Below are 27,316 nucleotides of genomic sequence, written 5' to 3' on the forward strand. Positions count from 1 at the left end.
ACAGCGGTTTGATTTAGATTTGTCCTCACTCTGGCTCGTATTTTCCTGCTCCTTTAACATGCCTTGTGATATTCAGGTACTAGATATTTCCATTTTACCTTTTGAGTGCTAGATATTTTTTTATTTCTTTAAATTTACATTTTAGTTTGGGATGTAGTTAAAACATGTGGAACTAGTTTGTCCCTCTTGGGTAATTAATTGTTCCCCACGAGTTGCTGGGGCAGGTCCACTCTGAGGACTCTCCTTAAAGTCCGGCGAGTGTGAGGTGGGAACAGGTGCCGGTCCTCGCCCGGTGTGGACACTGGGTGTGGTCCTCCGAGTCCCCTTGGAGGGCTGTGCGCCCCGCCTTGGTTCCCTCCTAGTCCTGTCTGTGCTGATGGGCACTCGGCCGGAGTCCTCGAGGGGCCTCTTTTGCAGCTCTCCCTTTCCAGGCCCTGTGGGCCTGTGAGCTGCAGCCACCGCCGTTTTACCGGGCCCGGCTCCTTCTCTCGATCCCGCGCCCACTGAGTTTTCCCAAGGCCGCCTGCCTGTGCCACGGTGGAGGCTTGCAAGGCGCAGCTCGTCAGAGATTGCCGTCTTCCGTTGTTGGGTGTCAGCTGTCTCGCACACTGTTGCTTCCCGTGTGCTGACCGGTCGTTTCCGAAAGGAAGGCCGCTGCAGTCCCTGTTAATTCATCTTGGCCGGAAGAAAGTCCAGTGCACATTTCATGGTGATTGAGAAAAGTATTTGGTTTGGCCCAAGGTGTGCTGGTATGCCTCAGATTTTGAGGGGAAGTTGCGCGGTATTGTATAAAATGAGTCCAGTACTAGATGCGTATTCAGCTTCTGCTGTAAAGCACCTTCATACCTGATGTAAATAAGCTAGTATACTATATAATATTACCATATTTAAACCTGCAGGAATTCCCGTCCTTTTTCCAGATGTTGTTTAAACGTATTTCAAGATTGCCATCTTGTGATTAGAGTAATAATTTTATCATCTGTTAAGGTACCCAAACACTTTTAAACTTTTTCTCATTTTACATTGTGAAAAATGACTCTGAGGTTAAGATTATTATCATAATGAAATCTGTCTTCTCAGTGTTTTTTTATAATGGTAAGCCTCTGTTTACCATTTTGCCTATTATTTGAAAGTTAAGTAAAGGAAAGAAAAGGAAACCTCAGAATACGGTTTCATCTCCCAGAGAGTGAAAGAAGTATATGTTTACGTGGCACATAAAAGCCTCCTGTCTCCTATAAAATCGATGTGTTGTACATCAGGACATGTGGGTTTGAAACCTTGAAGTAAAGTTCAGGGAAAATCTGAGCTCGACTTTTTTATAGAATGAGTTTTTCACCCTCCCTTTCCAAGGGTGGTGTGTGTGATTTGCATGGGGGGGGGTGTATGTGTGATTTGCGTGGGTACAGGAACATAAGCAAATAAAAGTCTCATAAAAATATAAAAAAAAGCCGCCATGTTAAAGAGTTCTACTCTTTTGGGGGGAAGACACAAAACATGTGATGAGTTTTGTGGAATTGACCCTTTTAAGAAATAACTAATTTGCTCATAGAGTAATATTTCTCCATGGGCTCTTTATAAAAAATCTTACGTGAGCATAAAATATGAAGTATGTCATTTTTATAGATAAGAAAACCTTAAATTATTGCCACTTCTAAAGTACTTTTTTACTATGAACTTTCAATTGTGATAGTGTATTTTGATGTGCTCAAAAGATCCTTGCTGTGAAAATTAAAAAAATTAATTGCTTTTAGGTCTTTGTCTGAAGCTATGTCAGTGGAAAAAATTGCTGCCATCAAAGCCAAAATTATGGCTAAGAAAAGATCTACCATCAAGACCGACCTGGATGACGACATAACTGCCCTTAAGCAGCGGAGTTTCGTGGACGCCGAGGTGGACGTGACTCGAGACATCGTCAGCAGGGAGCGAGTGTGGAGGACGCGGACGACGATCTTGCAGAGCACGGGAAAGGTAACGGGGGCTGGGGCACGTCCGCCCGGGTCCCGCCTGGGACCCTCACGGGAGTGGCGGAAGTTTGCCGTGGGGGTTTCAGTTCGATCAGAATCGTGTCGGTGTCTGCGTGCCGTGTTTGCCGTTGTAGTCGGCAGCACCGTTGGTGGTTGGTCTCCCTGGAAGCTGCTAAGGAAGGCTGACTCCAGGTGCGGCCCCCGGTTTGTATCCTCCTCTGTCAGGCAAGGGGGGCTCAGTTTTCCCGTGGGTCAGACTGTTGCTGAAACCCAGGGAACAGGGAAGGAACATGGATGTCGAGCTTTCTGGCCACTCATTTTCTTCTCCACAAAGTAGAGAACTTGGTTAAATCGGTCAGCAAACATTTGTTGCACATATTTTATATATTGTGATGTGTGGATGTACTAACAATTATTTGTTCCCTATTAATGGAGTCTTTTTTTTTTTTGCTTGCTAAAGTGGGATTTTCTTCCCTCTTTCTCCTCCTATTCTCCCTTCTTCCCACTTTTCTACCTACCTAGTCACAATTACAGATAATGCATTAAGAAAAACATCCTTGTACATAAGCCTTTGTGCACTTACATGTATATGGCAAAAGAATTAATCTTTAGACACAAAGTGCCAGTTAAAGGAGACATGTACTTTAAATTTTGAAAGATAAAAATTGGAAAGATGTGGGATGTCCAGTATTTATTGGATTTCTGGAAAGGTTGCAGTGATTGTCTCACCCATATATGTTCATCTGTCTTTTCCTCCCCCACCTCAGTTTTCCCCTAAGTGGGAATGTCCCCACTAATGCACAGTCGGTAGCAGTGTTGGTTTGGTAAGGAGGTTGGTACACGTGGGGGAGGTCACTGATAAAAGTGATCTTTTGCATGGGTTGCATTTGCAGATTTGGGGTTCTGGGCCCCACTTGACTGTGCCACTGAACTGTAGTAGGAGTAAAGCTGTTGGGAAAGAGTCCTGAAGGAGAGAATTCTTTTGTACTTTGACTTGTTTTACAAAGTACTTGAATTTAGGATTAAGCAGCATTCTCCAGAGTTTGGAATGAGAGAGAGATCTAGAATATGAGTGAACTTCTACTTTTGTATTTATAGTAAATGATCTGTGTAATACTCATTTTTATTATCTAATATGGGGCTCATAATTGAATATTGTGACTTACATTGTTCTACCAACGTTTATTGTAATTGTTGGAAAAATCTGAATTTTGTAGTAATGGAATAAAACATAGGCGATATAATCCACCTTACTTTTAGACCAAACATTAAGTTTTCAAATAACTGAGGGGAACAATTTTCATTGATCCCTAGGTGGCAGGATTGTATCATCATTTGAAAACTTAGTATTCTAATTTACTTTAGTGTTGTTGGCACCACTGTTAAACATTTTTAAAAATAGGCTAATTTAAGAATTGTTTGGCAGCTAGCTTTGCCTCTATAAATATCATTTTTAAAAATAAAAATTACTTTGGCTGATATTTTCTCTGTATACTGTTTCCTCCCTTGCTAAATTGCCAAAAACCTTGTAGGTGCTCAGCCCTAGAAGGCCCCAAGGATTTAGACAGACCTTCCTGTTTTCTGAGTTCCAGGCGTGAAAGACAGGTTGAAGATGAGAAATGCAAGTTACGTTACTATTGCAGGCATTCAGCATAAAGCAACCTAATTTTTATCGTGGCATAAAGAACACATTTTTGAGCATATGTAAATTGGCATGTGTTCGTTGCTGGAAAGTCGATGAAGAGAGATTATTAAAAGGAAACTAATCACCTGCACTTGTGCCACACAAAAGATCGATTTTTCTGGACTCCGTGCCTCTCACCCAGTCCTGCGCTGTGTTTACAGTTCTGAGACTTGCAGTCCGTCGCTTCGGGCTGCCTGTGCGCGGCCGCCGCGCACGCAGCACGCAGCACGCAGCACGCAGCACGCAGCACGCAGCACGCAGCACGCAGCACGCAGCACGCAGCACGCAGCACGCAGCACGCAGCACGCAGCACGCAGCACGCAGCACGCAGCACGCAGCACGCAGCACGCAGCACGCAGCACGCAGCACGCAGCAGCCTCGGCTGAGCAGGCGGCGGCCCCAGTTCTGCCTGCGGCTGGCCGGCGCACTCTTCGCCCGCTGAGCCCGTCCTTCACGACACGCGGAATGGCACCGATTCCATACTCTTCTTGGCCGTTGAAGAGCGTCTTTCTAGTGTCCGGCGTGATGAAATTAGAGTATACAGAGCACCTCTGCCTACCGAGCAGGGTGTTCGAGCCCGTGAGGAGCACTGTGCCATCGCTTAGGTGGCCGGCCAAACCAGCCACAGCCATGGTTTCCACAGAAAACCGTGTTTCACTTGGAAACCGTGCTGTGCAGACTTACACGTTTGGCGGGCATCTCTCAAAAACGAGGGAAGTTTGTCCCTTCCGGGAAAGTGGGTGACAACATTTGTCGCCAATGATCACGTGTGGACTTTATGAGAAATGCCGATCTGGGGCAGCTTCTCTTCGCTGTGGTGGCCGAAGCAGGTTCCTCATGCCCAGACTCTTCCGGCGGGGTCTGCGGCGAAGCTGCAGCGCGCGGGTGGCACGGCGGGGCGACGCGGGGAGAGTTCCCGTGGTTCGGCGACGCGTGTGCTCCAGACGGCCACTGCGTGCTGTTGTTACCCACGTTACGGGCCGGTAGAAGGAAAAACTCCACTTAGAGTGCCAAAGACACCAGTGGGTTTTGTTTACTTGTTTACGTGTCTTTTAAAAGGTTTTACTTGTTGACTTTCAGAGAGAGGGGGAGGGGGGGAAGAGAGGGAGGGAAACAGCGATGCGCCAGGGGACACGGCGAGGATCGGTCGCCTCCCACGCGCCCCCGAGCAGGGAACCCGGCCTGCGACTCAGGCGGGCGCCGCGCCCGGGGTGGAACTGGAGGCGGCGGCTCCTCCGCTCGCAGCCGGCGCTCAGGCCGCTGAGCCGCGCCAGCCAGGGCGTGGATTTTGAAGAAACAACATAAAGGTTTACGGATGTCGTTTTTACGTTGACGTGCCCTTTAGGAAACTACTGCTTACTGTGTTTTGGCATAGTATCAAAGAATGTCCACAGCTATTTGAAACCTGTGAATACTGTGTGTGTGTGTGTGTGTGTGTGTGTGTGTGTGTGAGGCTAGCTTTTTCTTACATGTATTTACGCTAAAAAGAGATGCCACAACAAATACTGACCGTGCAAATAGATATGAAATCATAGCCATCTTCTATTAAGCCAGGCATTGAGATTTGCAAAAATTAAAAACAGTGCCAATCTTCCTTGTCATTACTTTTCTTGCATTTTGGGAAATAGTTTTTAGAGCCACGGGTTGCTCCAGAAAGCATTGAACCTCTACAAAGACTTCAAGCAGGGGCCCCCCGAAACGAGTGACCCCAAGTCATTTACTGCAAGTAAGGGCTGGTCACCCAGGTTCAAGAATAGGTTTGGACTGAAAAGTGTAAAAATCACTGGAGAAGCTGCGTCTGCTGGCAAAGAAGCTGCTGCACTTTTCTGGCAGAGCAGAAGAAACGATTAGGGCTTCTGTAAAAACTTGCAGTTCAGGCATCCACGGGGTCCTGGGCCACATTCCCCGCGGGTAAGGGGGGACTCTTGCAGCAGATGACCTAGAGTTAAGGCTTTTTGACAACAGGTCTGTCTCATCTGTCTCATTTCAGTGTTAACTTGTTGGAACAGATGCAGAATACAAATGAACGTAAGCCAGTTATGCAGTTTAAGTGAAATGAAAGCACTGGGCTTATGTAGTCATCAGTCTTTGGGCCAGTTTCCTTGTGGTAGTTGATTTGACTTCGGTGTGTAGCAGTAATATAACCGTGTAGAAGGGAAGAGTCAGTAGAAACCTTAGTCTAGAGTTACTGAGTAACCGTGCTGTCTTTGAATGTTTACAATTCAAGTGGGCTTAACTAAAATCTATTTATATTTCAGAATTTTTCCAAGAACATTTTTGCAATTCTGCAGTCTGTAAAAGCCAGAGAAGAGGGGCGTGCCCCTGAACAGCGACCGGCCCCGAACGCAGCGCCCGTGGTAAGGACGCTCACTGCTCTTGTGGTGATCTTACCGGCCGTGACTCTTGGTCTTCAGTATTGTGGTTCGGGAGACATCTGATCTTAAAGATTTTCAGCCAGCAGGCTCTAAACCTTTTGCTGGTGCAACACACATAAAGGATGTGAAAACCCTTCTCACCATTAAAAGTTCTTCAGGAACAAATCTTTTCATTTATGTTTTATTTTTTTAAGATTTTATTTATTTTACAGAGGGGGAGAGGAGGGGGCAAGACTGGGAGAGAAACACCAGTGTACGAGAGATACAGTGATAGGTTGCCTCTTGCACTCCCCCAGCTGGAGACCTGGCCCGCAGCCCGGTGCCCTGACTGGGAGTTGAACTGGCGACCTTTCGGTTCGCAGGCTAGTCCACTGACCCACGCCAGCCGTGGCTCAGCGGTAATTCTTCACTAAAGATATACCTGTGTCAGAGTCTGAAAGGGGTTAGTTAGGAAAAGCCCTCTCAGTAATTGGCTAGACTGTAGCTGGCCTACCGACTGTTGCTTGGGAGAATCACCAACCACTGTTAGAAATACAAATCCCTATTAACATTCACTTTGGGGCGCTTTTTAAAATCACTGGTACCTATGACTTCATTGTGAATGTATTGTGTTTCTTCTGATGATAGGTCATTTGGTCCTGTCATAGTGCCTTTAAAATTTTTTTTAAAAGATTTTATTTATTGTTATAGAAAGAAAGGAAGGGAGGAAGAAAGAGAGGGAGAGGAACATACATGTGTGAAAGAAACACCAATCAGTTGCCTCTCGAGTGCCCCAACTGGGCACCTGACCTGCCACTCCAGCATGTGCCCTGACTGGGAATTGAACTGGTGACTTTTCGGTTTCTTGGCTGGCACTCAGCCCACTGAGCCATACCAGCCAGGGCCATTCTGCCTTAGTTTTAGCTATTTGGAAGGTTGCCTGCGTCACTCAGGATCCTCCCCAGATGAATTTTACTTCTGACATGTAGCCCATATTTAAATTTGGACGCACCTTTCAATTTTGTTCAAATCCTCTAAATAGTTTAATATACATCAGCAAAGGAAATAAGTATACAAATAGCATTGTTTTTATTTTACATAAAATTTTAAAAAGTATATTAATATTTGGTAGGATATAAATACAGTTTTTCCAAGATTTAGTAGTTTGGTTTGCTGATGAAATCACTGGTTCTTAATCATGTGTAAGTAGTGAGTTTGTGGGTGTGTAGATAAGCATTTCCCGTGCACTTGGCAGCAGCACCGACAGTGCCTGCCGTTTGTCCGGCCGTGTGCCGACCAGAGATGCGAGAGTGAGAAGGGTCGCAGTCCCTGTCCTCTCCGGGCTTCCCGTCTCTGGGACGGGGAGGTGACTCAGGGGAGATGGTGGTGAAACACTGGGCGCTTACGTTCCGAGCTGCGCGTCGTTTCTGATAGCAGCTGGTAGGAGACTCGTGCCACATCTGAACGGTTTAACCACTGTCTTTGTGACTGAATATTCTGTGTTCCCATGATCATTAAAATACTGGAAGATTTTGATGCTTGCATTTGACTCTAGAAGTGTGTGTGTGACTGCCAAGTTCACGCAAAATGTTTATCCACACACACACACACACACACACACACCCCCACTCCTAAAGACAGTCTTAAATAAAGTCTCTGTTATTTGGATCAACAAAATGAAGAGTGTTTTAGTTTTCCTGAATATCATGAATTTCCCAACCAGTCTTGGAATATTCTTTAAATATGTTTTTCAGGTTATTACAGACTGAGTTTTAGATAAAGTATTTGTGAATTAAATTATCCATCATTTGCTTGGCAACTTTTTCTAAGTATTTGGGGGAAAAACACCTCTGTTAACTTCAGCCTGACCCAGTACATTTGTAGTGGGTTTGTTGTCACAGTTGTCATTGTTTTAATTTAAAGATGAACAATTCAGAAAACAATTCAGTTAAAAGGCTCTAAAATGTCAGCTTAGTAAACTTTGAATTCAAAGAGGTTTTATTTGTTAAAGAACATATTTATAATTGGAGGGAGCTTATTATTTCATAAAGAAATTTGAGTAACTGGAATGAAAATACTAGGCTCACCTGCTTTATTTCTGCAGTGTCTAAGGGTTTTGCTTTTTGCCTTGGTGCGCGTTCACTTGGGGTCCTTTGCCCTTGTTCCCGTAGGCCTGGCCGTTTTCTCGTGGTAAGCAGTATCTTAAAAATAAGCACCAAATGACTCTCCCCCTTTGTCCTGTTGGCTGTAGTAAGAAAAAAGCTTAGGAGAAAATACCCTTATTGTGGTTTTCATCATGAGTGTTTAGTAACAGTTTAGAATATTAACGTGTAAGTCATGATTTATTTTTCTGCAGGATCCCACATTGCGCACCAAACAGCCTATCCCAGCTGCCTACAACAGATACGACCAGGAACGATTCAAAGGAAAAGAAGGCAAGTTACTTAATGTTTGTCTTTCTGTACTGCTGTCGTACTCAGCTGGAGAGGCAGTGCGCCCGGACGTGTAAGGGCAGGGTTGGCGGGCCACATCTGGAGTGTGGTCGCACTCCTTCACTTGTGTGCGTTTATGGCTCCTTTGGTGCCAGGACGGCAGTGTTGTGACGAGCCTGTGCCGTCTGAGGCAAAGCCTCAAGACCCTGTCCGGTCTCCTGCAGAGTGACTTTGCCTGCCCCTGCTTAGCTGCGTGCATTCCCTCTTCGGACGGCCGCATTCTCCCTCGGTCTCCTCCTCTGTCACAGCACAGTTCTGGCAGCAGTAGTGGCACAGAGCCTGTCTCTCAGAGTTGTTGGGGGTTACTCTGCTTAATCAGGTCCCTAGAATTAGTGGCTGGTGTGTAATAAGCTATTACATACATTTGCTGTTACGAATGTTACTGCTGTTTTTCCAAAAGTTATTTTAGAGTGGAGATTCCGTATGTCAGATCACGTTTCCCAGATTGTAACTGTGCGCTGAGAACCTGGGAAGCGTGGATCCGAGTCGCCGTACGAGGATCGTTTTGTGAAGGTCCCCATGGTGTAGTGGTCAGGTGGACTAATGTCGATGGAACAACTTATTTCTCTTGACTTGGTTCATGAAAAAGTGAGGTGGTAGCAAGTGGATGTTGACATTTGTCATTTCCCCCCCACTGTCTGAAGTCTCTCAGTTGTGTTAAAGGATATTGTCTGATGCAGTGAATTTGTATGTTGACTTCATTTGCTGGACACAGGCATGTGCTAAATCCACGGTGTAGACAGTGGTCTGTTCTTTTATTCACTGCAGTGTTCTTGTGAAATGAATTGTATAAACTAGGGGTTGGCCAGTCACAGCCCGCAGATCAGATCCGACCCCCACCATGCCGATCTGTTTCTCTTACTTTTGCACCACAACTGCAAACCTCAGTGGTTGCGACAGAGACTGCCTGGCTTGCGATGTGTAAAATGTTTATTAGCTGACGCTTCACAGAAGGGCGTATTGGACTCTGTCTTAGAACCCTTATCCTGTTTACAACACTAGTTTTTTACAACATAACATACGCCTATCAATGTAATTTTGGAACGTGAACTTATATATGTTAAAGACTTCTCATGACAGTTGCTTTTAGTGGTACTACAAATTGAGTATTACGTATAAATAATTTTGGGGTAATATCATCAAGCATCTTAGTCTAATTTTTGATCCTCCCAACAACCTGTGCGTGTAGTGGATACAGTTGTAGAGGTGGTCTTAACCGCCTTCCGCATACTGGGCTCATTGGTGAACGTATTTTTGAGACTAGTGCCCTTGAACAGTTTTTATCTTCACAAGTATGTCATTTAACCTCACGTGTACAGTAGATTCAAGGCTTTGTTGTGCTGTTAAATTATTAAGGTATATTGAAGGTTATTACTTTAGATTGGGGACGGATAAAGAAATACTAAAGTCTAATAGAAAGCCTCTTCCCTTACAGAAACGGAGGGCTTCAAAATCGACACGATGGGCACCTACCACGGCATGACACTGAAGTCCGTGACGGTGAGTCCCGCCGACCGCAGAGCTCCTTTGTCCCGTTCACTGTATGTGGCAGCGGATGCTGGAGAAGCCTTTCCTCTTCAGTGTCTCCTCTTTGAAACAGTCACTGGTGACCAGTCGTGTCACTAGGGCTGTGTGGCGGTTATTTGATTCATGGGTGTCCTTATTTTTCTGTGCTTTTTTTTCCTTTTGACTGAGTTGAGTGTGTTTAAATCTGTTGTAATTAACTGCAGGTAGGTAGGGTGCTACCTGGTTAGAGGATTTAAAGCCAGTGAGGCGGCCAAGGTCCAGCTTGGAGAGTTTCTTGCCATGATACCTTACGGTCTTAAAAAGACACAGTGCAGTGTTGATTCCTTGCTTATTACAAATACGCAAATGTCCGCGATTATAAGCCTTTGGCTCACTTTTAGCAATCTTTCTGTTTTGTTTTATTAACTCGCAATCTGAAGTCTCTAAGTCATATATGTTTTTTAACACTTAATTTTTAGTGATAGGACATGGTGACATAGAGCAGGAATTCTATTAACCTCATCTTGCATATTTATGTTATAGATCATTACACCTTTTTGACTTTAAAACAGTGTATGCATTAATTAGAGTACCGTACACTTGAAACACGGGTGCTGAGCTTTGTTTTGGGAGCCACCAGACCTTTGAGGACGCAGGGACAGGGAGTGGTCCTTCATTCGCTTTGATGGCTCACAAGTGAGGTGTATCTCGCCGTGCTCTGCTCATTTCCAGAAACAGCACTTAACAGTGGAGACGCTAATATTAAAAGTTGACTTGTTTCTTTTTCCCGTGGAACTGAGGATTAGATACTCTGCTGATGGTACAGCTGTTTTTAAATTGTCGTCAGATTTACTTTCATAACTCTGAACCTGTGCGTGTACTCGTTCACTCACCCGGCACCGTGTGAGACCTTATTCTGGTGTCTGGGACTGCACCCGGGCTGAGGCAGGTAGGGCTGCTCGAGGGGGAGGAGTGAGGGCGGTGCCTGTGGGCCGGTGTCTCCGGGGAGGTGACGGGTGAGCAGAGGCCTGGCAGGAGAGCGTCCGTGGAAGACAACGCAGAGGTCACCACGACTGAGGCCCAGCAGAGCCCCAGCGGGAAGGCCAGCGTCTCGGAGTCCAGTGGGTGCGGGCGAGGGGTGGGCGGTCCGACACGCCCGCCTTCTAACACCCGCGGCGTCCTTCCCGACTTCACGGCGTGACTGGAGTCTGTTAGAGCTGACGTGGGTCTGCGAAGGTTCGCTTGCTGACCTTCTTGGGGACGGGACTCGCCTACTGGTTGTTCCCCAGGTGGGTCAGTGGGGACGTGGAGTTGTTTTCCTGGGGTAGCCATCAAAGGGAGCCTGTAGTTATTGGCGTTTTTACTTTCGCTTCATGTGAAATGCCATTAAATTGGTTTCATTACTCAGTTTCCATGCAAATTGTAAAATCAGTGATCGTTTTGGTAGTGATTCTTTTTACAGAACAATTTTTCTCAAACCCAAGGGCAGTCTCTTGATTAAGCAGTGGGGAATGATACGGCTGCTTCCTCATCAGAGACTTTGTTCCTACGTACGCTAACGAGAGAGGCGAGTCGAAGCACGTTGGTGGTGTGCGATGGCACGGGAGCAGTCCCGGGAAGACGCTGTCTAGGGCTGCATCCGAAAGACTAAGAACGGTCAAGCTGCCAGCGCTTTCAGTATTTCAGTGCCCAGTTTGGGTCTCTGCTGCTATGGCCTGGCTTATTTTAGCAGTTCTTATGGAATGCTTACGGAAGTGTGAACTGGAAAGCCTTGAAGTTACTCTGGTAATTGTTTCTTTTAAAAAGTTAAACCTCAAGCCTATGCTGCTTTTTTTCCCTCCCTTTTTCTTCTTCTGGAATTATTATGTACTTGTGAGCTTACGAGTTTCACTAATTTTTTACCTTACTCTCCAACTAATAGTTTCTTTTATGATACCCACCCAGACATACAAAGTAGTTAAGTGTCTGTTAAAGGCTTAATGAGTTACACAGATGTGATTTCTTTCTAATTTATGTGCAGTTCATTTTGTTGCCGTTGTTCTTCAGAGTTTTGATATGCCGAGTTGACATACAAAATTACTGAAATTAGAATCAGTCTACATTACGGCTGATCTGTATGACTAAGTTCCAGACACCAGAGTTCTATTAGAGATATAAGACTAAATTAATAAATTGATTCCTGCAGATGGGTAGAAAATTTTTACACAAATGAGGTTTTCTGATGTGTTGTAGAGAAAAGGTATGTGTTTTGATAATAAAATACTTCATTAGAATCATAAGTTATTGAGATTTATAGAAATTCATGCCCAGCCAGGGTGTTGGTAATATTTGGTTGGTATTTCACAGAAGTAGTCATTTACTCAGGTTTATTACAGGAACAGAAGCCCAGGCGGCTGTGCAGTTAGTTGCAAGTTGACGTGGTTGGGTCGCTGGTTGATTTTGACTGACGTCAGGAAGTGCGGTTCATGTAGAGGTCCCAGAGGCCGAGGCAGGAGTGTGGAAGGGTTGTTGGAGGGCTTTTCCCAGTTGTGTGCCTGCCCCAAAGGGTGCTGCTTGGGTTCTAGAGTGTTTAAGAACACTCGGTTGGTCGTCACTTTTAATAGATTGATCGAGAGCATGCCTGCTTTCCCAGGCCTGCCCGTCCTTCCTTTGCCTTTGTCCTCCCTCTTGCCGGGAACGCGGGGGAGACCGCCTGTTGCCCCGGGTCAGTGTGAGGGAAGCTGTGAGGGAAGCTGTCTTGGGAGCTACGGGTGGAGAGTAGAAGCCATTTAGTGCAGGGACAGCAGAGTATATTTTCATGGATTCCTTTTATGAAGGGGGCCGTATTACCTAAGAAAATGCCACCTGCTTGTGCTTTAATGAAAATCAAGTTCAGGAAATGAGAGGGGTTGATGAAGACCTTTCTTTGTTAGGTAGTAGCAAGGAACGTGGCTATGGTTCAGCTGGAGAGGGAATACGAAAGTGCGATCCGAGTTCACCCTCTGTCCTCTATAACAGGGACACTCCACCGGTGTGCTGCAAGAATGTTTAAAATATGCACCACCTGGCTGTTCAGTCAGGGGCACTGGCCTTTTCCCCTTTACATTGTCAAGTAACAAAATGACAACAGCCAATACAACAGTCCTCTGGTGTAGATATTCAAAATTACACCTATTTTGTGTCTGATCAGCAAAAGGTGTGTTCTTTGGCGTTCCACAGAATGTCAGTAGTTCGCTGCCGTGGCCCATGAGAGGAGAGGTGGCAAGTCGCTGACCCGGAAGGCTGTGGTCGTTGACGCCAGCATCCGGCCCGCCTTCACTTCCGCTTCCGCCTCCGGCTCCAGCTCGCTCGGCGGCGGGGCCCGGCGCTCCACGCCCCTGTTGCGCTCCACGCCCCTGTTCCGCCGCACGCCCCGACTGTCCAGGGACCATCTTGCCGTCTGCGTGCTTTTGAGGAGACGGTTTGCACTCCGAGATTGGGCAGCTCTACAGCTTTCCTCTAAGATTGTTATTTGAGTTGACTCTTACGGGCAGTAGTTCTGATAAGTCTTTGGGGAACCATTTTTCTAGGAGTAAGTAAACTTGGGTGGATTTTCAGTGTCTGTGCTAGTGGTGTAATATCACCATCAACCTTTACTTTGCAGAAGGATCCAGAATCTCAGTCTCTTCACGAACTTCTGTTCTCAAGCAGAAATGCGTACCGTAGTAACCTCCCTGTAGTAACCTCCCTGCGCCCTGTGTTGCAGCGTCTTTTCATTCTGCTCAGGTGCTGATCGCCGTGTCCGCGTCTGCCGGGGGCCGGAGGGCGCCGTGGGGGCAGCACACACTCGCTGAGGGCTGCTCACAGGCCGTGCGCTGCGCCGGGCCCTGGGAGGCAGAGGCGAAAGACTGGCACGTTTTCTTGGACTTCGTCCAGCGTCCCTTGGAAGAGAGACCTTCAGCCCCTCTGAGAAAATCGTGGCTGTGCTCAGTGTGTGGGGGTGCATCGTGCCATGGGAACCTGAAACTGGGGGGCTTTGTACAAGTCGGACTGGTCCATTCAGGGGGCAGTAGTGGCAGTGAGGCCTGAAGTTTGAGCCGGGGTTGACTCGAGGACATCGGGAAAGCACATCTGGGAGCAGGGCCCCAAGCATTTACCATCCTGGTGGGGAGAGCGGGACAGGTAGGAAGATGCGGAAGAAGACTGCTTATTGTGCAGGTTCTACGAGTGCGCACGGGAGTGTTTCTTCCCTGGCAGCCGATGCTGCCTGTCTGGGCAACCTGGGCACGTCACGCGGGCAGCCTGGATGGGCTGCTGCTTCTGTGAGCCTGAGCCCCGAGTCTCCCACCGCCGTGGGTGCAGCCTGGAGCGAGTGGACGCTGCCTCTGTCGGGAGGGGCTTTTCTCTCGTCGCCCCAGGCTTCACGGCCTGATGCCTTTTAGCCATCCTGCTGCCCTCCTGCGCACCGCCTTCCGGGGCGCCTGGCCCTCCCATGGAGTCCTGGGCTGAGCACAGGCGGTTCCCGCTTGTTCCAGAGCAGTGAAGCAGTTGGAAACACTGTGGACGGTCGGCCCTGGCTTTGAATCCCAGCTCTTCCGTTCACTGTGCAGCTCAGGAAGTTGAGAAGGTCACTGTACCTTTCTCTCAGTGGCCGTGTTATTTTATTTACTGATTGATTGATTTTGTCTTACAAGATAATTTTACTTAACACGTTAAAACTTCACAGGTCACAGTACAACTGCCCAGCCTTCCAGCTACCACTGACACTTTTCCCAGCACAGAGAGGCCAACAGGTGGAGTTTCTGACTGTTTTTAACCTTTATTTAAAAAGAGGTTTCTGGTAGTCAGAACAAGTAATCTCTCATTTGTTGCTTGAAAGCCTAAAATGGGATCATTGGTTTCCAGGCTTGCTGCTTAGCAACCTGCTGCACTCGCCTGCCTTCCCTCCTGTTGTAAAGTGCAGCGGACCCCGGGGTGGGCTGACGATGGATGGGAACACGACGGAGGCACGCATGCGGGCTGCTCAGGAGTGACGTGTACAGCACAGGCTGGAAAGTTCCTGTCTGTCTGGATGCTTGGGCGCAGCCTAAAGCTCAGGAGGCAACCGCGTGCTGCCACACCCCGGCCTGTTCGCCGGGGCCTGGGTGCAGAGTGAGGTGTCCGCACCCCGGTGCCCACAGGCCGGGCGTTTCTCTGGGACTCACTGTGACGGACAGAAGGTGCTCTTGCTCCCAACTCTCACCGCATGAGTAGCTTTCAATGTGTTGCCATCAAGTCCGCATAATGTGGAACTCCCTTCAAAGAAAATGGTGTATTCTAATTCTAGAACGTTACAGGAGGCTTTTCTTTATCTGGATTTGGATTCAGTTCTTGAGAGGTGAGAGACGTCAAACGTTTGGCTATTGCAGCACATTGGGCTTAATGTCTTATAAATTCCCCTTATTCATTGCCAGCCACTAGCTCAGGCCCGGTCAGTCCTTCATCCTTCTCAGTCAAGGAAATCTCTGAGTTTCACTACTGTTGTTACTGTCATCCTTACACTGCTTCCTTGATCAGTAGATGAGCAGAGATTTCCTTCCCCAAACCTCTGACCCTTCAGCACAGTGTTGGTGGGATCCGGCAAAAACTGCTTGAATGTCCTCTTAGCACTCATTTCTGGAAGCCGAGTCGTGATTGTCGCACCATCTTCAGTGTATTGCCAGTAAGACAGCGGCTCCTTGATTTCTGGAAATCGTTGTGTTCATCCTTGTTTTCTTTAGTATCCTGACCAGCTGGAACAGATGGAAAGACTCAGGGAGACAATCGTTAGACCCTTTCCATTAGGCTCACTAGCAGTACAATGTGGTCCTGACTGTCCATGGAGAATATCACACTTAATACTTTCATGGTTTTCATTATCTTTATTTTTCTTACTGATGGTGATGTGCCTCAAGGAAACAAAGAAACCACTGCCTTTCGCGTCCATTTCTCCTGTCTCTGTTCAAAGAGGCAGGGCAGCTATTGAATGCTCTCCGGCTTTCAGCTGTGAGGTCCTGTGCGCTACGATGAAAGGGTCCCTAGCTCTTCATTAAACATGGTCTCCCATTTTTCAGACGCACTGTTTCCGCACCTGTTCGCAATGAGATACACTCTTCCAGTTCCGCCTGACGGGACCCAGGCAGAAGCTGTGAAATGATGGCTGCCCAGAGGCGACTGTCGTACGCCATTGAATCTGTAGGCAGTCCAGATGCCTCCGTGGGCTGTCCTGAGGCAGTGTCCGGCAGCATTGGGAAGTTCATAATCCTTCCAGGGCCGTCGGTGTGGAGGACGACGTCTTGACACCGGGAGGCACAGAGTGGGTGACTACACGTTCCAGTAGCACACCTGTGTTCCTGGGTGTGTTGATCCATCTCAGCCTTTTCCTTCTGCATCAAGTTCCAGCTGGTAACAGGGCAGTGGCTCAAGGGAGAGTTTGTGACCCTCGGGTCAGGGATCCCACAGAGGTCTCTCCACCTACGAGGGGCTCTCAGTGGCTGCCCCACGGCCTTCGTGGACCCTACCGTGAGAGCCTGTGATGCTCTTGTTGAAAGGTCTGCGGCGCCTCCCTCTCAGCACGGAGGCTGGGAGGCCGCGTGGCTGCCGTCCCAGAAAACACTGCCTCGTGTCCTTATTTTGTAGGAAAGATGGCTTTCGCATCTGGAGAGCGGTATCGTAGTGACTTCCTCTGGGGTTCGTTTAGGGGTTTAAATGTGTGCAGGTGTACCTTGGTTAGTGTTGTTCCTTTCGGTACTCTTTAGTCGTCCCACTGAATTCATCGTGACAGCTACTGCAGAAATGTGTTTACATTAAACATAATGTTTTGTAAACTTTTTGTACTGAACAGAAAACACCTTTTTGTTAAGTTGGTAGTATTTGGTGTGAACACTTATTTAGATAGGTGGGTATTAATCTCCTTATACTGGTACTTTCTTTGTGGTGAGAGACAATAAAGTCTCATTTTATCCTGATATTTTGTCAGCATAATCAGCAATTTAAAGAAATCTCACCCAAGGATATGTTTATTGATTTTAGAGAGAGAGGAAGTGGGGCGGGGGGAGAGAAAAAGAAACATGGATTGAGAGAGACATCCATCAGTTGCCTCCCATGTGCCCCTCACAGGGAAATCTAACCTGCAACCTTTTGGTGTCAGGGACGACGCTTCAACCAACTGAGCAACCCAGCCATGGCCATGAGCAGCATTTTGGTGCTAATATACTTCAAGAAAAGTGAATTAGGGCAACAGAACACCTATTAATAGGTATTAGGAAATTTTAATGCATATTAAGTAAAAGTTTATCTTACTAGATGTACTGAAAATCCATTGCCCTAATAAATTCAATACAAATTAAAAAAGAAGTGAATATAATGAAAATCCATTGTGCAGTGTATATGTTTGACGTAAAGCTATAATTAAACTCCCATTAGTTTAGGCTTGTGAAGTTAGGTTAAACTTCATTAAAGAGTTTATCTAAAATTCTAAAATATATGCACACCTTAGCAGGAGCATTTGAAAGCTTGCTTCCAGGTGTATGTCATCAGTTTGGCTCAAATAAACTAAAAATATTCTCTAAAAAACAATGTAAAAAATTAGTGATTTTGATATTATCTGTAACGTATCTTTTAAAGTTAGTCTACCAGTGATCACGCAGTTAATGCTGTGATCGTGAAACTCCTGAGACTTATTTTTGAAAGAAGCATAGAAAGAACTATTCAGGTACTTAGATCAGAAGTAACCCAAAAACCGTTGTGTAATAACTTTTAATAATAATGTTAGCATCGTCTTGTTTCAGAGTGGTCTAATATGATCACATTCTGAGGATAGAAAATCGCTGGCAGGGTTGCTCGGTTGGTTGAGAGCATCATCCCGGCGCACCAGGTGGTGGGCTCAGTCCCTGGTCAGGGCACACGCAGGAGTCCACCAGTGAATGCGGAACAAGTCCAACAACACATCGATCTTCCTCCCCCCCGCATCTTCCCTCCTCCTCCCTTTCTGCCTGAAATCGGTAAACTAAAGAAATAAGAGACTAGGAGAAAACAAACCAGTTAGGAAATATAATGGTATTTTGTTAATTATGTGATGAAAATTTGTGCCATGCAATTGCAGTTTGATTGTGTATACTCTTTTAATTGTAGGTCCATGTGTAATGCTGTAGTTACATATGACTCATGCACAACCTCAAACTGATTTCCTTTAAATTTAACAGTCTCTTGGATGAAGTACAGTGTAGCTTCTAATTTCTATGTACTTTCATCAATACCATTTGAATCCCTTTAATTTTAACAGAATTATTACCAGTATTGAATGTGTTTCACCACTTTTAAATTCTAACTCCTTCTAAGTGTCTTGGTAGACTAACCACCAATTTTTTTAGCACAGATAAGATTTTATATATGTTTTTCATTTCTTTGAGGAAAAAAGATTATTTCCTTTCATTTAATGATAGACGATTCTAATTCATTCATGTGAAAAACAGCCTACTGTGTTTAATAACATGCTGTAATTGGTGTTTAGATACTTCCTTGATGGATACTTTTCTGCTGGCTGTTGTTGGCAGAGTTTTAGTTTGCTGTCTCAAGTTCTAGGTCTTCATAGATTGGTTTAAATCTTCAGTGAGTTTCCAATCTTCTATATAAATTCAACATCCAAATTTTATTTTCTTAATTATTTTAGTATTTCTGTAATTATTCATTGGATTGTCTAGTTAGTTCATCCCTCCCCCTTACCCCCACTGTGCCAGACCTCATTTGATCTTTAATTCTAAGTTTTGATTTTTTTCCAGGTCTTTTTCTTGATGGATGTTTCTTTTAGTGTTGTTCTTCTTGTCTTTCCTGCTTCTCGTGTTCCTCTGTGAGTGACTGTTCCCACTTTTATTTTAAATATCTGTTCTAAACTCTGACTGCTTCTGGTCTGGATGAAACTAAATTTTATTTGAAATTTTAGAATAGCATTTCACTGTGAATAAATCAAGGATACATTCATTTGTGATACTGAGGAATTAAAGTTCTTAAAGATTTTTATTTTAATTGGAGACAAAAGCCATATCGTAGAACTCAGATAAGTGTCTCCTGTTGAGGTTGTTGTAGTTTTTGTTGTCATGAAAAATCTTTACATTTAGATTTTTGCAATAGTGTGTAAGATCAAGCATAATTATTTTGATATCAAGTTAGTCTGACACTTTTACAAATTACAATTTGAGTCAGAAATAATTGAGTTTTTTATTTTCATCTTCAAACACTGAATGAATTTTGAGCACTATCAGTCTAATTATTGACTTCCCTAAATTTGATATTTTTAGGTTCTTCAATTTTCTTACAGTGTCTTTTTGTCATCGCTGTCTTATATGTGTTGCCATAAACATCCTGGAATCGAATTTTTGTATGTTTTAATATATCAAACTTGAGAACTAAAATTAAGCATGTCCTCAACTTTTCAAAAAAAAATTATTATGTATAAGGCATTTAGTTTTCTTTATTAGGAAACCCCAAAATTCAGCTTTTAATATGATAGAATTTAATAATTTATCTTAAAATGCTGCATAAAATAATAACGTCTTTAGGAACTGTTGAGTTTTAACATAGAACTATCATAACCATTCTGATATAAATTTGTGGGTACGTTATAATTTATCAAGAACTTTGGTATATATTGTCAGATTTTTCCCCCTTCAGTTACTTCACTGGAAAAAAAGCATTTAAAACTTTAGTTATTTGAGTTGGGGAACTTTTTAAAAATCTGGATTAAATGTAGGAGATATCATTGATACACATTTGATTTATTTCTAAACTTTGAGTCATTATTAGTATTTTTGAAAAGCTTATGTAATTTTTTAAAGCTTCAGGCACCAGTGTAAAGGTCACAGTGTGGTAGATGCTACAAAAACACGCTTCAGTGTGGCAGCTGCGTGGCATCACGTGTGGATTTGGTGTCGGGTCTGCTTGTAGACCACTGAGCCCACTCCATAGTCAGGCAGCCTGGTGCCGGCGGCCCAGAGGGCTGCCACCCGCTTTCTGGTCGTGGAGCAGCTCGAAGAGCGAGCGTGTCCCTGCTGTTGGGAGTCCCGGGCAGAAGGTGGCGAGTGCCCCAGCACCCGGTGTTTGGAGAACAGAGTTACAAGGCTCTTTCCCCCCAGTCGGGCTGAGGAAGCACTTTGCAAAGACGGGGAGCCTGCGGAGTTTGGCGGCGGGTGAGGTGAGCAGGACAGTGTAAGGGCAGGGAAGCCACCTTCCTGCCAGTGCAGACCTCGTCCGTGTTTCTGGTTACGTGTGCTGAGCGGGGCGGGTGGGCGGCCCCTCCGTCACACCGATGAAAGGGTTGCTTTTTAGTCAGCTGTTTTGTGACAACCGGGAACCGTCTGGTGCAGTCCAGTTGCCTGAACGCGGTGTTGCCCCCCCATCCAGTTTCCCCTTCTTACCAGTCCTGAAGATGGAGGGGCCCGGCCTGCGTCATTCCGCGTCGTTCCTGTGTGTCTGCACCAACCCAGCCTCCCTCCTCCTCCTCCTCCTCCTCCTCCTCCTCCTCCTCCTCCTCCACTGTTCTTCTGAATTGTCGGGTGTTCCTCGGAGTGAGGCTGGAGCTTAATCAGCACCTGTTAGCTCAGGACTGTAACTTACTATTTCTTCTAAACTATTGCTATTTCTGGTGGCAAGATAGGCTAACTTGGTCAAAGGTGGCTGAGTAAGGAGAAATAGTTTGTTTTCTCTTGGCAGCCAGTGCTGTCAGGCAGGCAGTGCGTACTCAACAACATACGACTGATTCCAGAGCAGGGACTCATGATGCCCTGTCTTCCCTGAGCTGAACAGGGAAGAAGGGACATCTCCTTAGCCTCATGGAGTCCTGCCTCCTGGTCTGGGACTCCAGTCAGCCTGGAGAAGGGGGCATCTTTCTTTCATTTGTTCTGCAACCCTCGGTGCCTTTTCGTCATTTACTCTCTTTAAGGGGCTTCTTTTCGAAAAGCAACTACTCAATGGCTTTTATCTCCCCCCTTTTTCCTTAATTTTGAAAAACTCCAGACATAAACATAGAGAATTGTAATTAGTATGATTTTCTATCAGCCCATCACACAGATTCTGTAATTATCATTTTAAACCCCTCTTTCTTCATCTGTTCCACATCCCTTGTTTTCCTGAAGTATCATAAAGCAAAATCCAGACTCCGATGTTTTGTGTCTACATACTTTACACTTCTAAAAATCACAGTGTTGTTTTTTTTTTTTAACCTAGCTGCAGAGGCATAATGTCACATAACATAAATAATTTTTTGGTATCCTTTCAGTTCATTTTTCAGTTTCTTTGATTTTTCTGAAAAGTGTCTCTTTGGAGTTCATTTGTTGGAAATAGAGTCCAAACAAGCACCAAAAGTTGCATTTAGCTGCTAGGAATCTTAACTTTCTTTTCCTCTAGATTAGAGGTTCATAATCTTTTTTTATGTTATGGACCCTCTTGGTGGACTGGTGAACCCTGTGAGTCTCTCTCTCCAAATATTTTTAATGTGTAATATAAAATACAAAAGATGACAAAACCAGTTTTAATGAAGTAAAGTTATCAAGGTATTTTTAAAATGCAGGTTATGACATGGTAGTTTGTACTTCTTTATGAATGGGATACATAGCAAGATCCAGTGAAAAATCTAATAAATGCCGGAAATTTAAAGTATGAGCGTATGCATTATTTCAAATACATGTAGCGGCAGTGATATGAAAAGAACTGATTTCTGTTGATGACAGAGTCGCAGCCATTGTTCATGGTCCTGTGGTTTGTTGCCTACATTCTCCAAGGATGGAAATGCTAATTTCTGTTAGAGGTTGGTGAAAATAAAATTGTAAAATGTTTTTTCATATTCAGATTAGGGGCCCTCTGAATTCTATCCACAACGCCCTGCTCTACTGTAAAGGTTTTGAGAAAGGCTCTTGCTACAGTTCTGTTTCACTGGCTTTTTTTCTGCTTTTCTACCAACGGTCAGGTTCTTCTCAGCCTCCAGGCCTTTGTCTTTGCAGTTGTTTGCCTGGGTCCTCCTCCTCTCTGCGCTAAGTCGGGCACCTCCTCATTCCCACCTCACTTCAAGGTTTACTTTCTTAGGAAGGCTTCCCAGTGTATCCTTCGAGTAATGCTCTGGTCCGTTCATGTGCTTGGGTGATTTCTTGGAACACGGGAATCGGAAGGCGAGAACCCCATCTTGCCCTGCGCAGTGCCTCGTACGGAGAGCAGTGCTTGGCACGTAGGCATTACTTGGAAAATGTTTGTCAGAAGAATGATTCTTAGCTCATATTACACATTCTGTTTCTAGTTACTTTCCATACTTTCCCTTGTATGTGGAGTAGTAGCTAAAACCCTTCATGTTGTTGATGCTGTAACATGTGGGTCCTCAGTGCCACTGCACAGCCCCTCTGTGTGTTTCTGGGGGCTGTCGTTACATTATGCCTGTGAGTCGGGTCTCACACGGTGTTTCTGTCTCGGTCCATGGCACTGTCCTCCCCTCAGTGCCCGGGCTGGGACCCTCGGCCCCATCTCGGCCCCGTGTTTCCTCTCTGTCGTCTGCAGTGTCTGGACAGCACGATGCCCGCTGACCCTCCCAGCCTCTCTGGAATCTCCTGTCTTGTATCCCTAGCATTCTTCTGGTCCAAACCGTTTTATACCTGCCCTGGACCATGCAGCAGCCTCACAGTCGGTCTTCTCACACCACTCCTGTGTCTCCACAGTCCGTTCTGCGTGTCGCTTCAAGGTCCTAAGAACACAGAAGCCGCTAGGCTTGAGCCAGCCTGTGCTTTTTTCTATTTTCCAGACATTGCTGTGTCTTCACTGGCTTCCCACCACTTCTGGGGATAAAAACCATCGTTCTTAACAGCTGCCACAAATCTTGCGGTTTTACCTGTCCCTGTCTTTTTCTACCTTTCTGGCATCAGTGCATACCAGTCTTCCTCTGTATTTTTGTGCCATGGTTTCTTCCCACCTTGGGGTCATTGTACCAGTTGTTCCTCTTCCTGGAGTCGTGCCCATGTCACCAGATTAGCATCTGGTCACCACTTAGATGTTCGCTTGAACGTTGTCTCTGAGAAGGCTTTTCTGACCCTCGGCAGCACAGAGGAGGTCGGATCCCCTGTTGTGTGCTTTATGGCAGGTACCCCGGTTACCTTTCTGCGTACTTGAAGGTTTGGTGTATGTCTTTCCCTGTTCAGGGAGTGTTGTCTCAACAACGTAATGGTTGTTTCTGTTCATAGGTCTCCTCACAGTTCACGTCTCAGTGCCTAGGCTGGCAGGAAGTAGTTCTCAGATGAATGCACTTTCGGGTGTTTCTTTAATCTTGAGGAGTATTGGGCTTCAGGGTTTCTGTTAGCCTAAGGCTAGAGTTCTGGAACACGGTAAAACATTAATGGGTTGCAAACATCTTTTCCTAGTTTGTTATTTGTCTTCTGATTTCATGTTTTTATTGCCATGCAAGAGATTTTTCCAAAATTTTATGTAATCACAATTATAAATCTCTCTCTGTTTCTCAGTTTGGTCATATTTAGGTAGATTTCTTCTTCTCCCAGGTTATAAAGAAATTCACATTTTCCCCTCTAGAACTGGTTTGTTTCATTATTAACATTAAGATATTTGATCTGTTTGAAGATTATTCTGATACATGGTTGAGGAACAGATCTAATTATTTTTCTTACGGCCATTCAGTTACCCAAACATCGTTTATTGAATTCAGACCATGTCCTCTCTAGTTACCATCATTAGTGTCAGCACCTGGCAAATTGTAGTCTCTTAAAAAGTGTCTGAATGATGGAAAAATTCTCTCTTTAAAGATCTAGTCCGTCACTTTATTAAAGTTTTGGTTATCTTCTATAACTCTAGAAAGTTCTTTAAAAATATTTGAAAGTTATTAAATTAGAGTGGATTTAATGATTACAGTATATAAGATCTACTTTGTCTATAATGCCCATTAGCTTGTTAATGACTTCTTTTTTCACTGATTTTTAAACCTGGGAAAATTGAAAAAATACACAAAAATGTAAGAAGAAAACAGACATCCCATTTTCTAGAAATCATTACCATTCCTGTTTTTTGAGCATTCATTTTCTGGGCTTTAATTTTTTTAATATGTATGGTTGTGGAATAAGGTTATGCTATATAGTATACTGATTTTGGGGGGAGGGACTTAATACAGTATGTAAATGGTTTTCTACGTTATTAAATAGTCTCTAAATTCAAGTTTTAAACGACTGTAGTATTATTCTATTCTTTAACCACCACAGTTTATTTAATCTCTGTTTTGAATGTGAACATGTTTTCTTGTGTTTTACTTCCTTGAATATTGCTTTACAATAGATTTTTAATTGTGGGCTGATGATTCTCAAAAGCTCCTGTTAAATATTTTTAAGTTGTCTTTCAGAAAGACTTTACCACTTTACACTGTCATTGGGATGTTCTGTTCTCATAAGTGCCATAGGCAGTTATTTTTAAAAAAATTCTTCCATTTTAATGAAGAAGGGACCGTACTAATTTTTAAGTACGTTTATGTGATTAGTGAGACTGAACGTATTTTATTCATTGGGTTATTTCATTGTTGTTTGTGACTTCTAGGAATTCTTTTTATATCAAGACTCTGTTAATTATACATTTTTTCCCAATTTCTGTTTTGCCTTTTGTCTTTTAATTTTGTTTATGGCATTAGTTTATGTAGAGGTTAGTTTTTCTGCTTGATTTCTTTCTCTCTGATTTTTACTTTGTGATCAATAAAATAGTCCCCTACCCCCTCATTAAAATGCTTAGTGTAGTACCTGGCACATAATAGATTTGGTAATTATTAGTACAGTATTATACTTACTTTGCCCAACTTGGAATTCATTTATTCTTTAATAGTATGAGTTAAGTAATAGTAAGAGGACTTAACCTGAATCCTAAGCATTAAACCTTAGACATCAGCCAGTTTTTCTGTTGAATAATGGTATGTATATTGGTTCTAATTTGTTCATGATGCCAGGTTAGTATACATGTTAGGGTTTCTTTCAGAGCTAACTTTTTTTTAATACAACTGCCTGATCCTTGTGCCTGCACAAACCAAAATTGTTACTGCTTTATAGTAAGTTTTTTATCATCATTTAAAATATTTTCTTAGCTACTGATACTTTTCCCCATATTCTATATCTTTAGTCATTTAGTGATTTCCATTCACATACTATACGAACTTAAAAAATTTTAAGAAAAGACTCTTGCTTTAGTATTTTAATCTTGCCTTTGACTAATTTTATGCATTCTTTTTATTCTTTGAGTCACTTGATCTGTTGGATGTTATAAATAAATACAAATGTTATTCTCTTCTGTAGTTATAATTCAGTTCAACAATGATTGAACTTGAGTTAATATATATTTTAATGTGCTGTTGATATATTTTTATTTTTTTTCAGTGTTTATGATACTGTCTCAAGTGGGATACAAATTTAAAATCGGTCAAAATTCAGCTGCAGGTTGAAATAATTAGATTAGTAAACAGACCGAGGCAGCTGCATTAACTCTCGCTGTTTTCTAGCTCAGTCCTTTTCTGGGGGACAGGGCAGGGGACAGTCCTGTAGAGCCAAGGATGCTCTTTTTCCTCTGCTGGCAGACTATCTTGAAAGCAGTGAGGTTTGTCCTTGTGTTGTGCGTGGACGAGGGTGTGTGTTTGCGTCGATGGAGTGCACAGTAATAGGTTTCTTCCTGAAGTCAAGATGCGCCTTTTTAGTGTTTGATGTATATAACCTGCCTTCTGATACGCTGATAATCTGCAGGATATATTAAAAGTATATACTGCGAATATTACTTTTGCTTCTTAAATCTCTGTTAATGTAATAGTCAGATCTTGTAGTTGGGCAGCAAACACTGGGGGTGGGAGAGCCCAGATCAGCTGGGTCAGAGGGTCTTACTGGCTCACCACAACATGTGGTGAGTAAAGCGGTGGATTGGGTACATGTAGTACTCTTTGTCTGTTGAGAATGATGGGTTGTGCTTCAGCAGAAGCACCTTTTGGGATTGGTCAGTGCCACGCCTGTTCACAGATGTGTCTCAGTGTCCAAAGGAGCAAGAGGTAAGCACAGAGCTTGTGCTTTCCCAAGGTTCTGGCCGCCTGACAGCAGCGGTGGGAAGGAGAGGAATGGTAACTGAAGGACGGATGGCCTCTCCTTTCCCTTCTCTTTACTCGCACCTAGCGGCAGGCGCCCCTGCAGCGGACCAAGAGCAGCAGAGAACAGGAGACAGTGGACAGGCCATGTCCAGCGCTGTAGCCCCCACGGCGGGCGCTGCGGAAAATGCGCAGCAGAGGAGTGCAGTGGTTATGAGAGTGGCCTTTGAAAGGCGCCCTGCCTCTTAGCGAGCCCCCGAGGCTCTCCTGCTCCCGGTATGGTGGTGACTCCGGGCAGCCGTGTGGTGTGTGTGTGCAGTGCTCTGACATGGCGCCGGCGCCGGCACAGCACACGCGGGGCTCGGCCAGGCAGGGTGCCTGTTGCTCTGTGACTGTTCCCGTAGGGCTTTCGGGTGGCAGGTACTACTGCTGGCGCAGTTGAGCTTAAGTACAATTATGCAGTATAGTGAGAGGCGACAAGTTTCAGTTTTAACACTTGAATTAGAATTTCATCACTTAAGATCTTGAGCAAAATAAATGCATAAGTATTACGAGGTTTTGCTATTAAGAGTTTAGATATTTTCTTCTAAAATATCTATTAATACTGAGCATACAGATTACTTTGTAATTTTTTTCCTTGACCAAATGCAACATTGTCATTTAAAGTTATGTTTTCATGTATAATAAAAATTACATAGTTCTGGGCATGAGTAAGGCATAGTCAATATTTGGTGAAATGTTTAAATATTTTAAAATACACAGAAATTCCTATTTTGCTGAAGAAATCAGCTTGCATATTATTGACAGTGGAAGGTCAAATATAAAGTAATCATAGAATACTTATTTTAAAACAAGGATTCTCAGTAGTACTAAGAAACTGTTATTTGGTCCAGTGCTCTTTGAGAACTCAGAGTATTGTCAGTTACCATCAGTTTTCAAGAAAATATCAGGGATTTAGAAATGATTTTAAACTGGTGCCTGAGATAGGAGGAATTTAGTTGTCTATTAAGAGTTGTTTTTCCCAAGCCAGCTTTTTAAACTTGAAGTTTTCTGGAGGGGAGACACTGTTTTTTTAAAGATCCTGCACCGTGACCACGCACATGCTGGACCGATGGCGCGGGGCTCTGGCTCTGTGCACGCTCACACGCGCTCACACGCCCGCTGGTCTGTGTCCCTTCCGCGCCAGGGGCGCGAATGAGAGAAGTGCTCTACACCGAGGGGTGTATTCCTCCTGCCTTCCATCAGATTTCGCTGCTTTGGTA

The 27,316-nt window shown here is 44.4% G+C and overlaps 1 protein-coding gene across 1 annotated transcript in view; it reads left to right on the top strand.

Moving 5' to 3' along the window:
• The window catches only part of CDC73 (cell division cycle 73), an 80,210-nt gene that overhangs the window by 16,306 nt on the left and 36,588 nt on the right, over positions 1 to 27,316 (top strand). The window contains exons 7-10 of the mRNA XM_045860007.1: positions 1,752 to 1,968; positions 5,907 to 6,005; positions 8,359 to 8,437; positions 9,930 to 9,994. Of these exons, the coding sequence (XP_045715963.1) occupies positions 1,752 to 1,968; positions 5,907 to 6,005; positions 8,359 to 8,437; positions 9,930 to 9,994 (460 nt within the window). The remainder of the gene's footprint in view (positions 1 to 1,751; positions 1,969 to 5,906; positions 6,006 to 8,358; positions 8,438 to 9,929; positions 9,995 to 27,316) is intronic.

This window comes from Phyllostomus hastatus, unplaced genomic scaffold, assembly GCF_019186645.2.
Source record: "Phyllostomus hastatus isolate PE091 unplaced genomic scaffold, TTU_PhHast_1.1 phas_contig_148, whole genome shotgun sequence".
Taxonomy (NCBI): domain Eukaryota; kingdom Metazoa; phylum Chordata; class Mammalia; order Chiroptera; family Phyllostomidae; genus Phyllostomus; species Phyllostomus hastatus.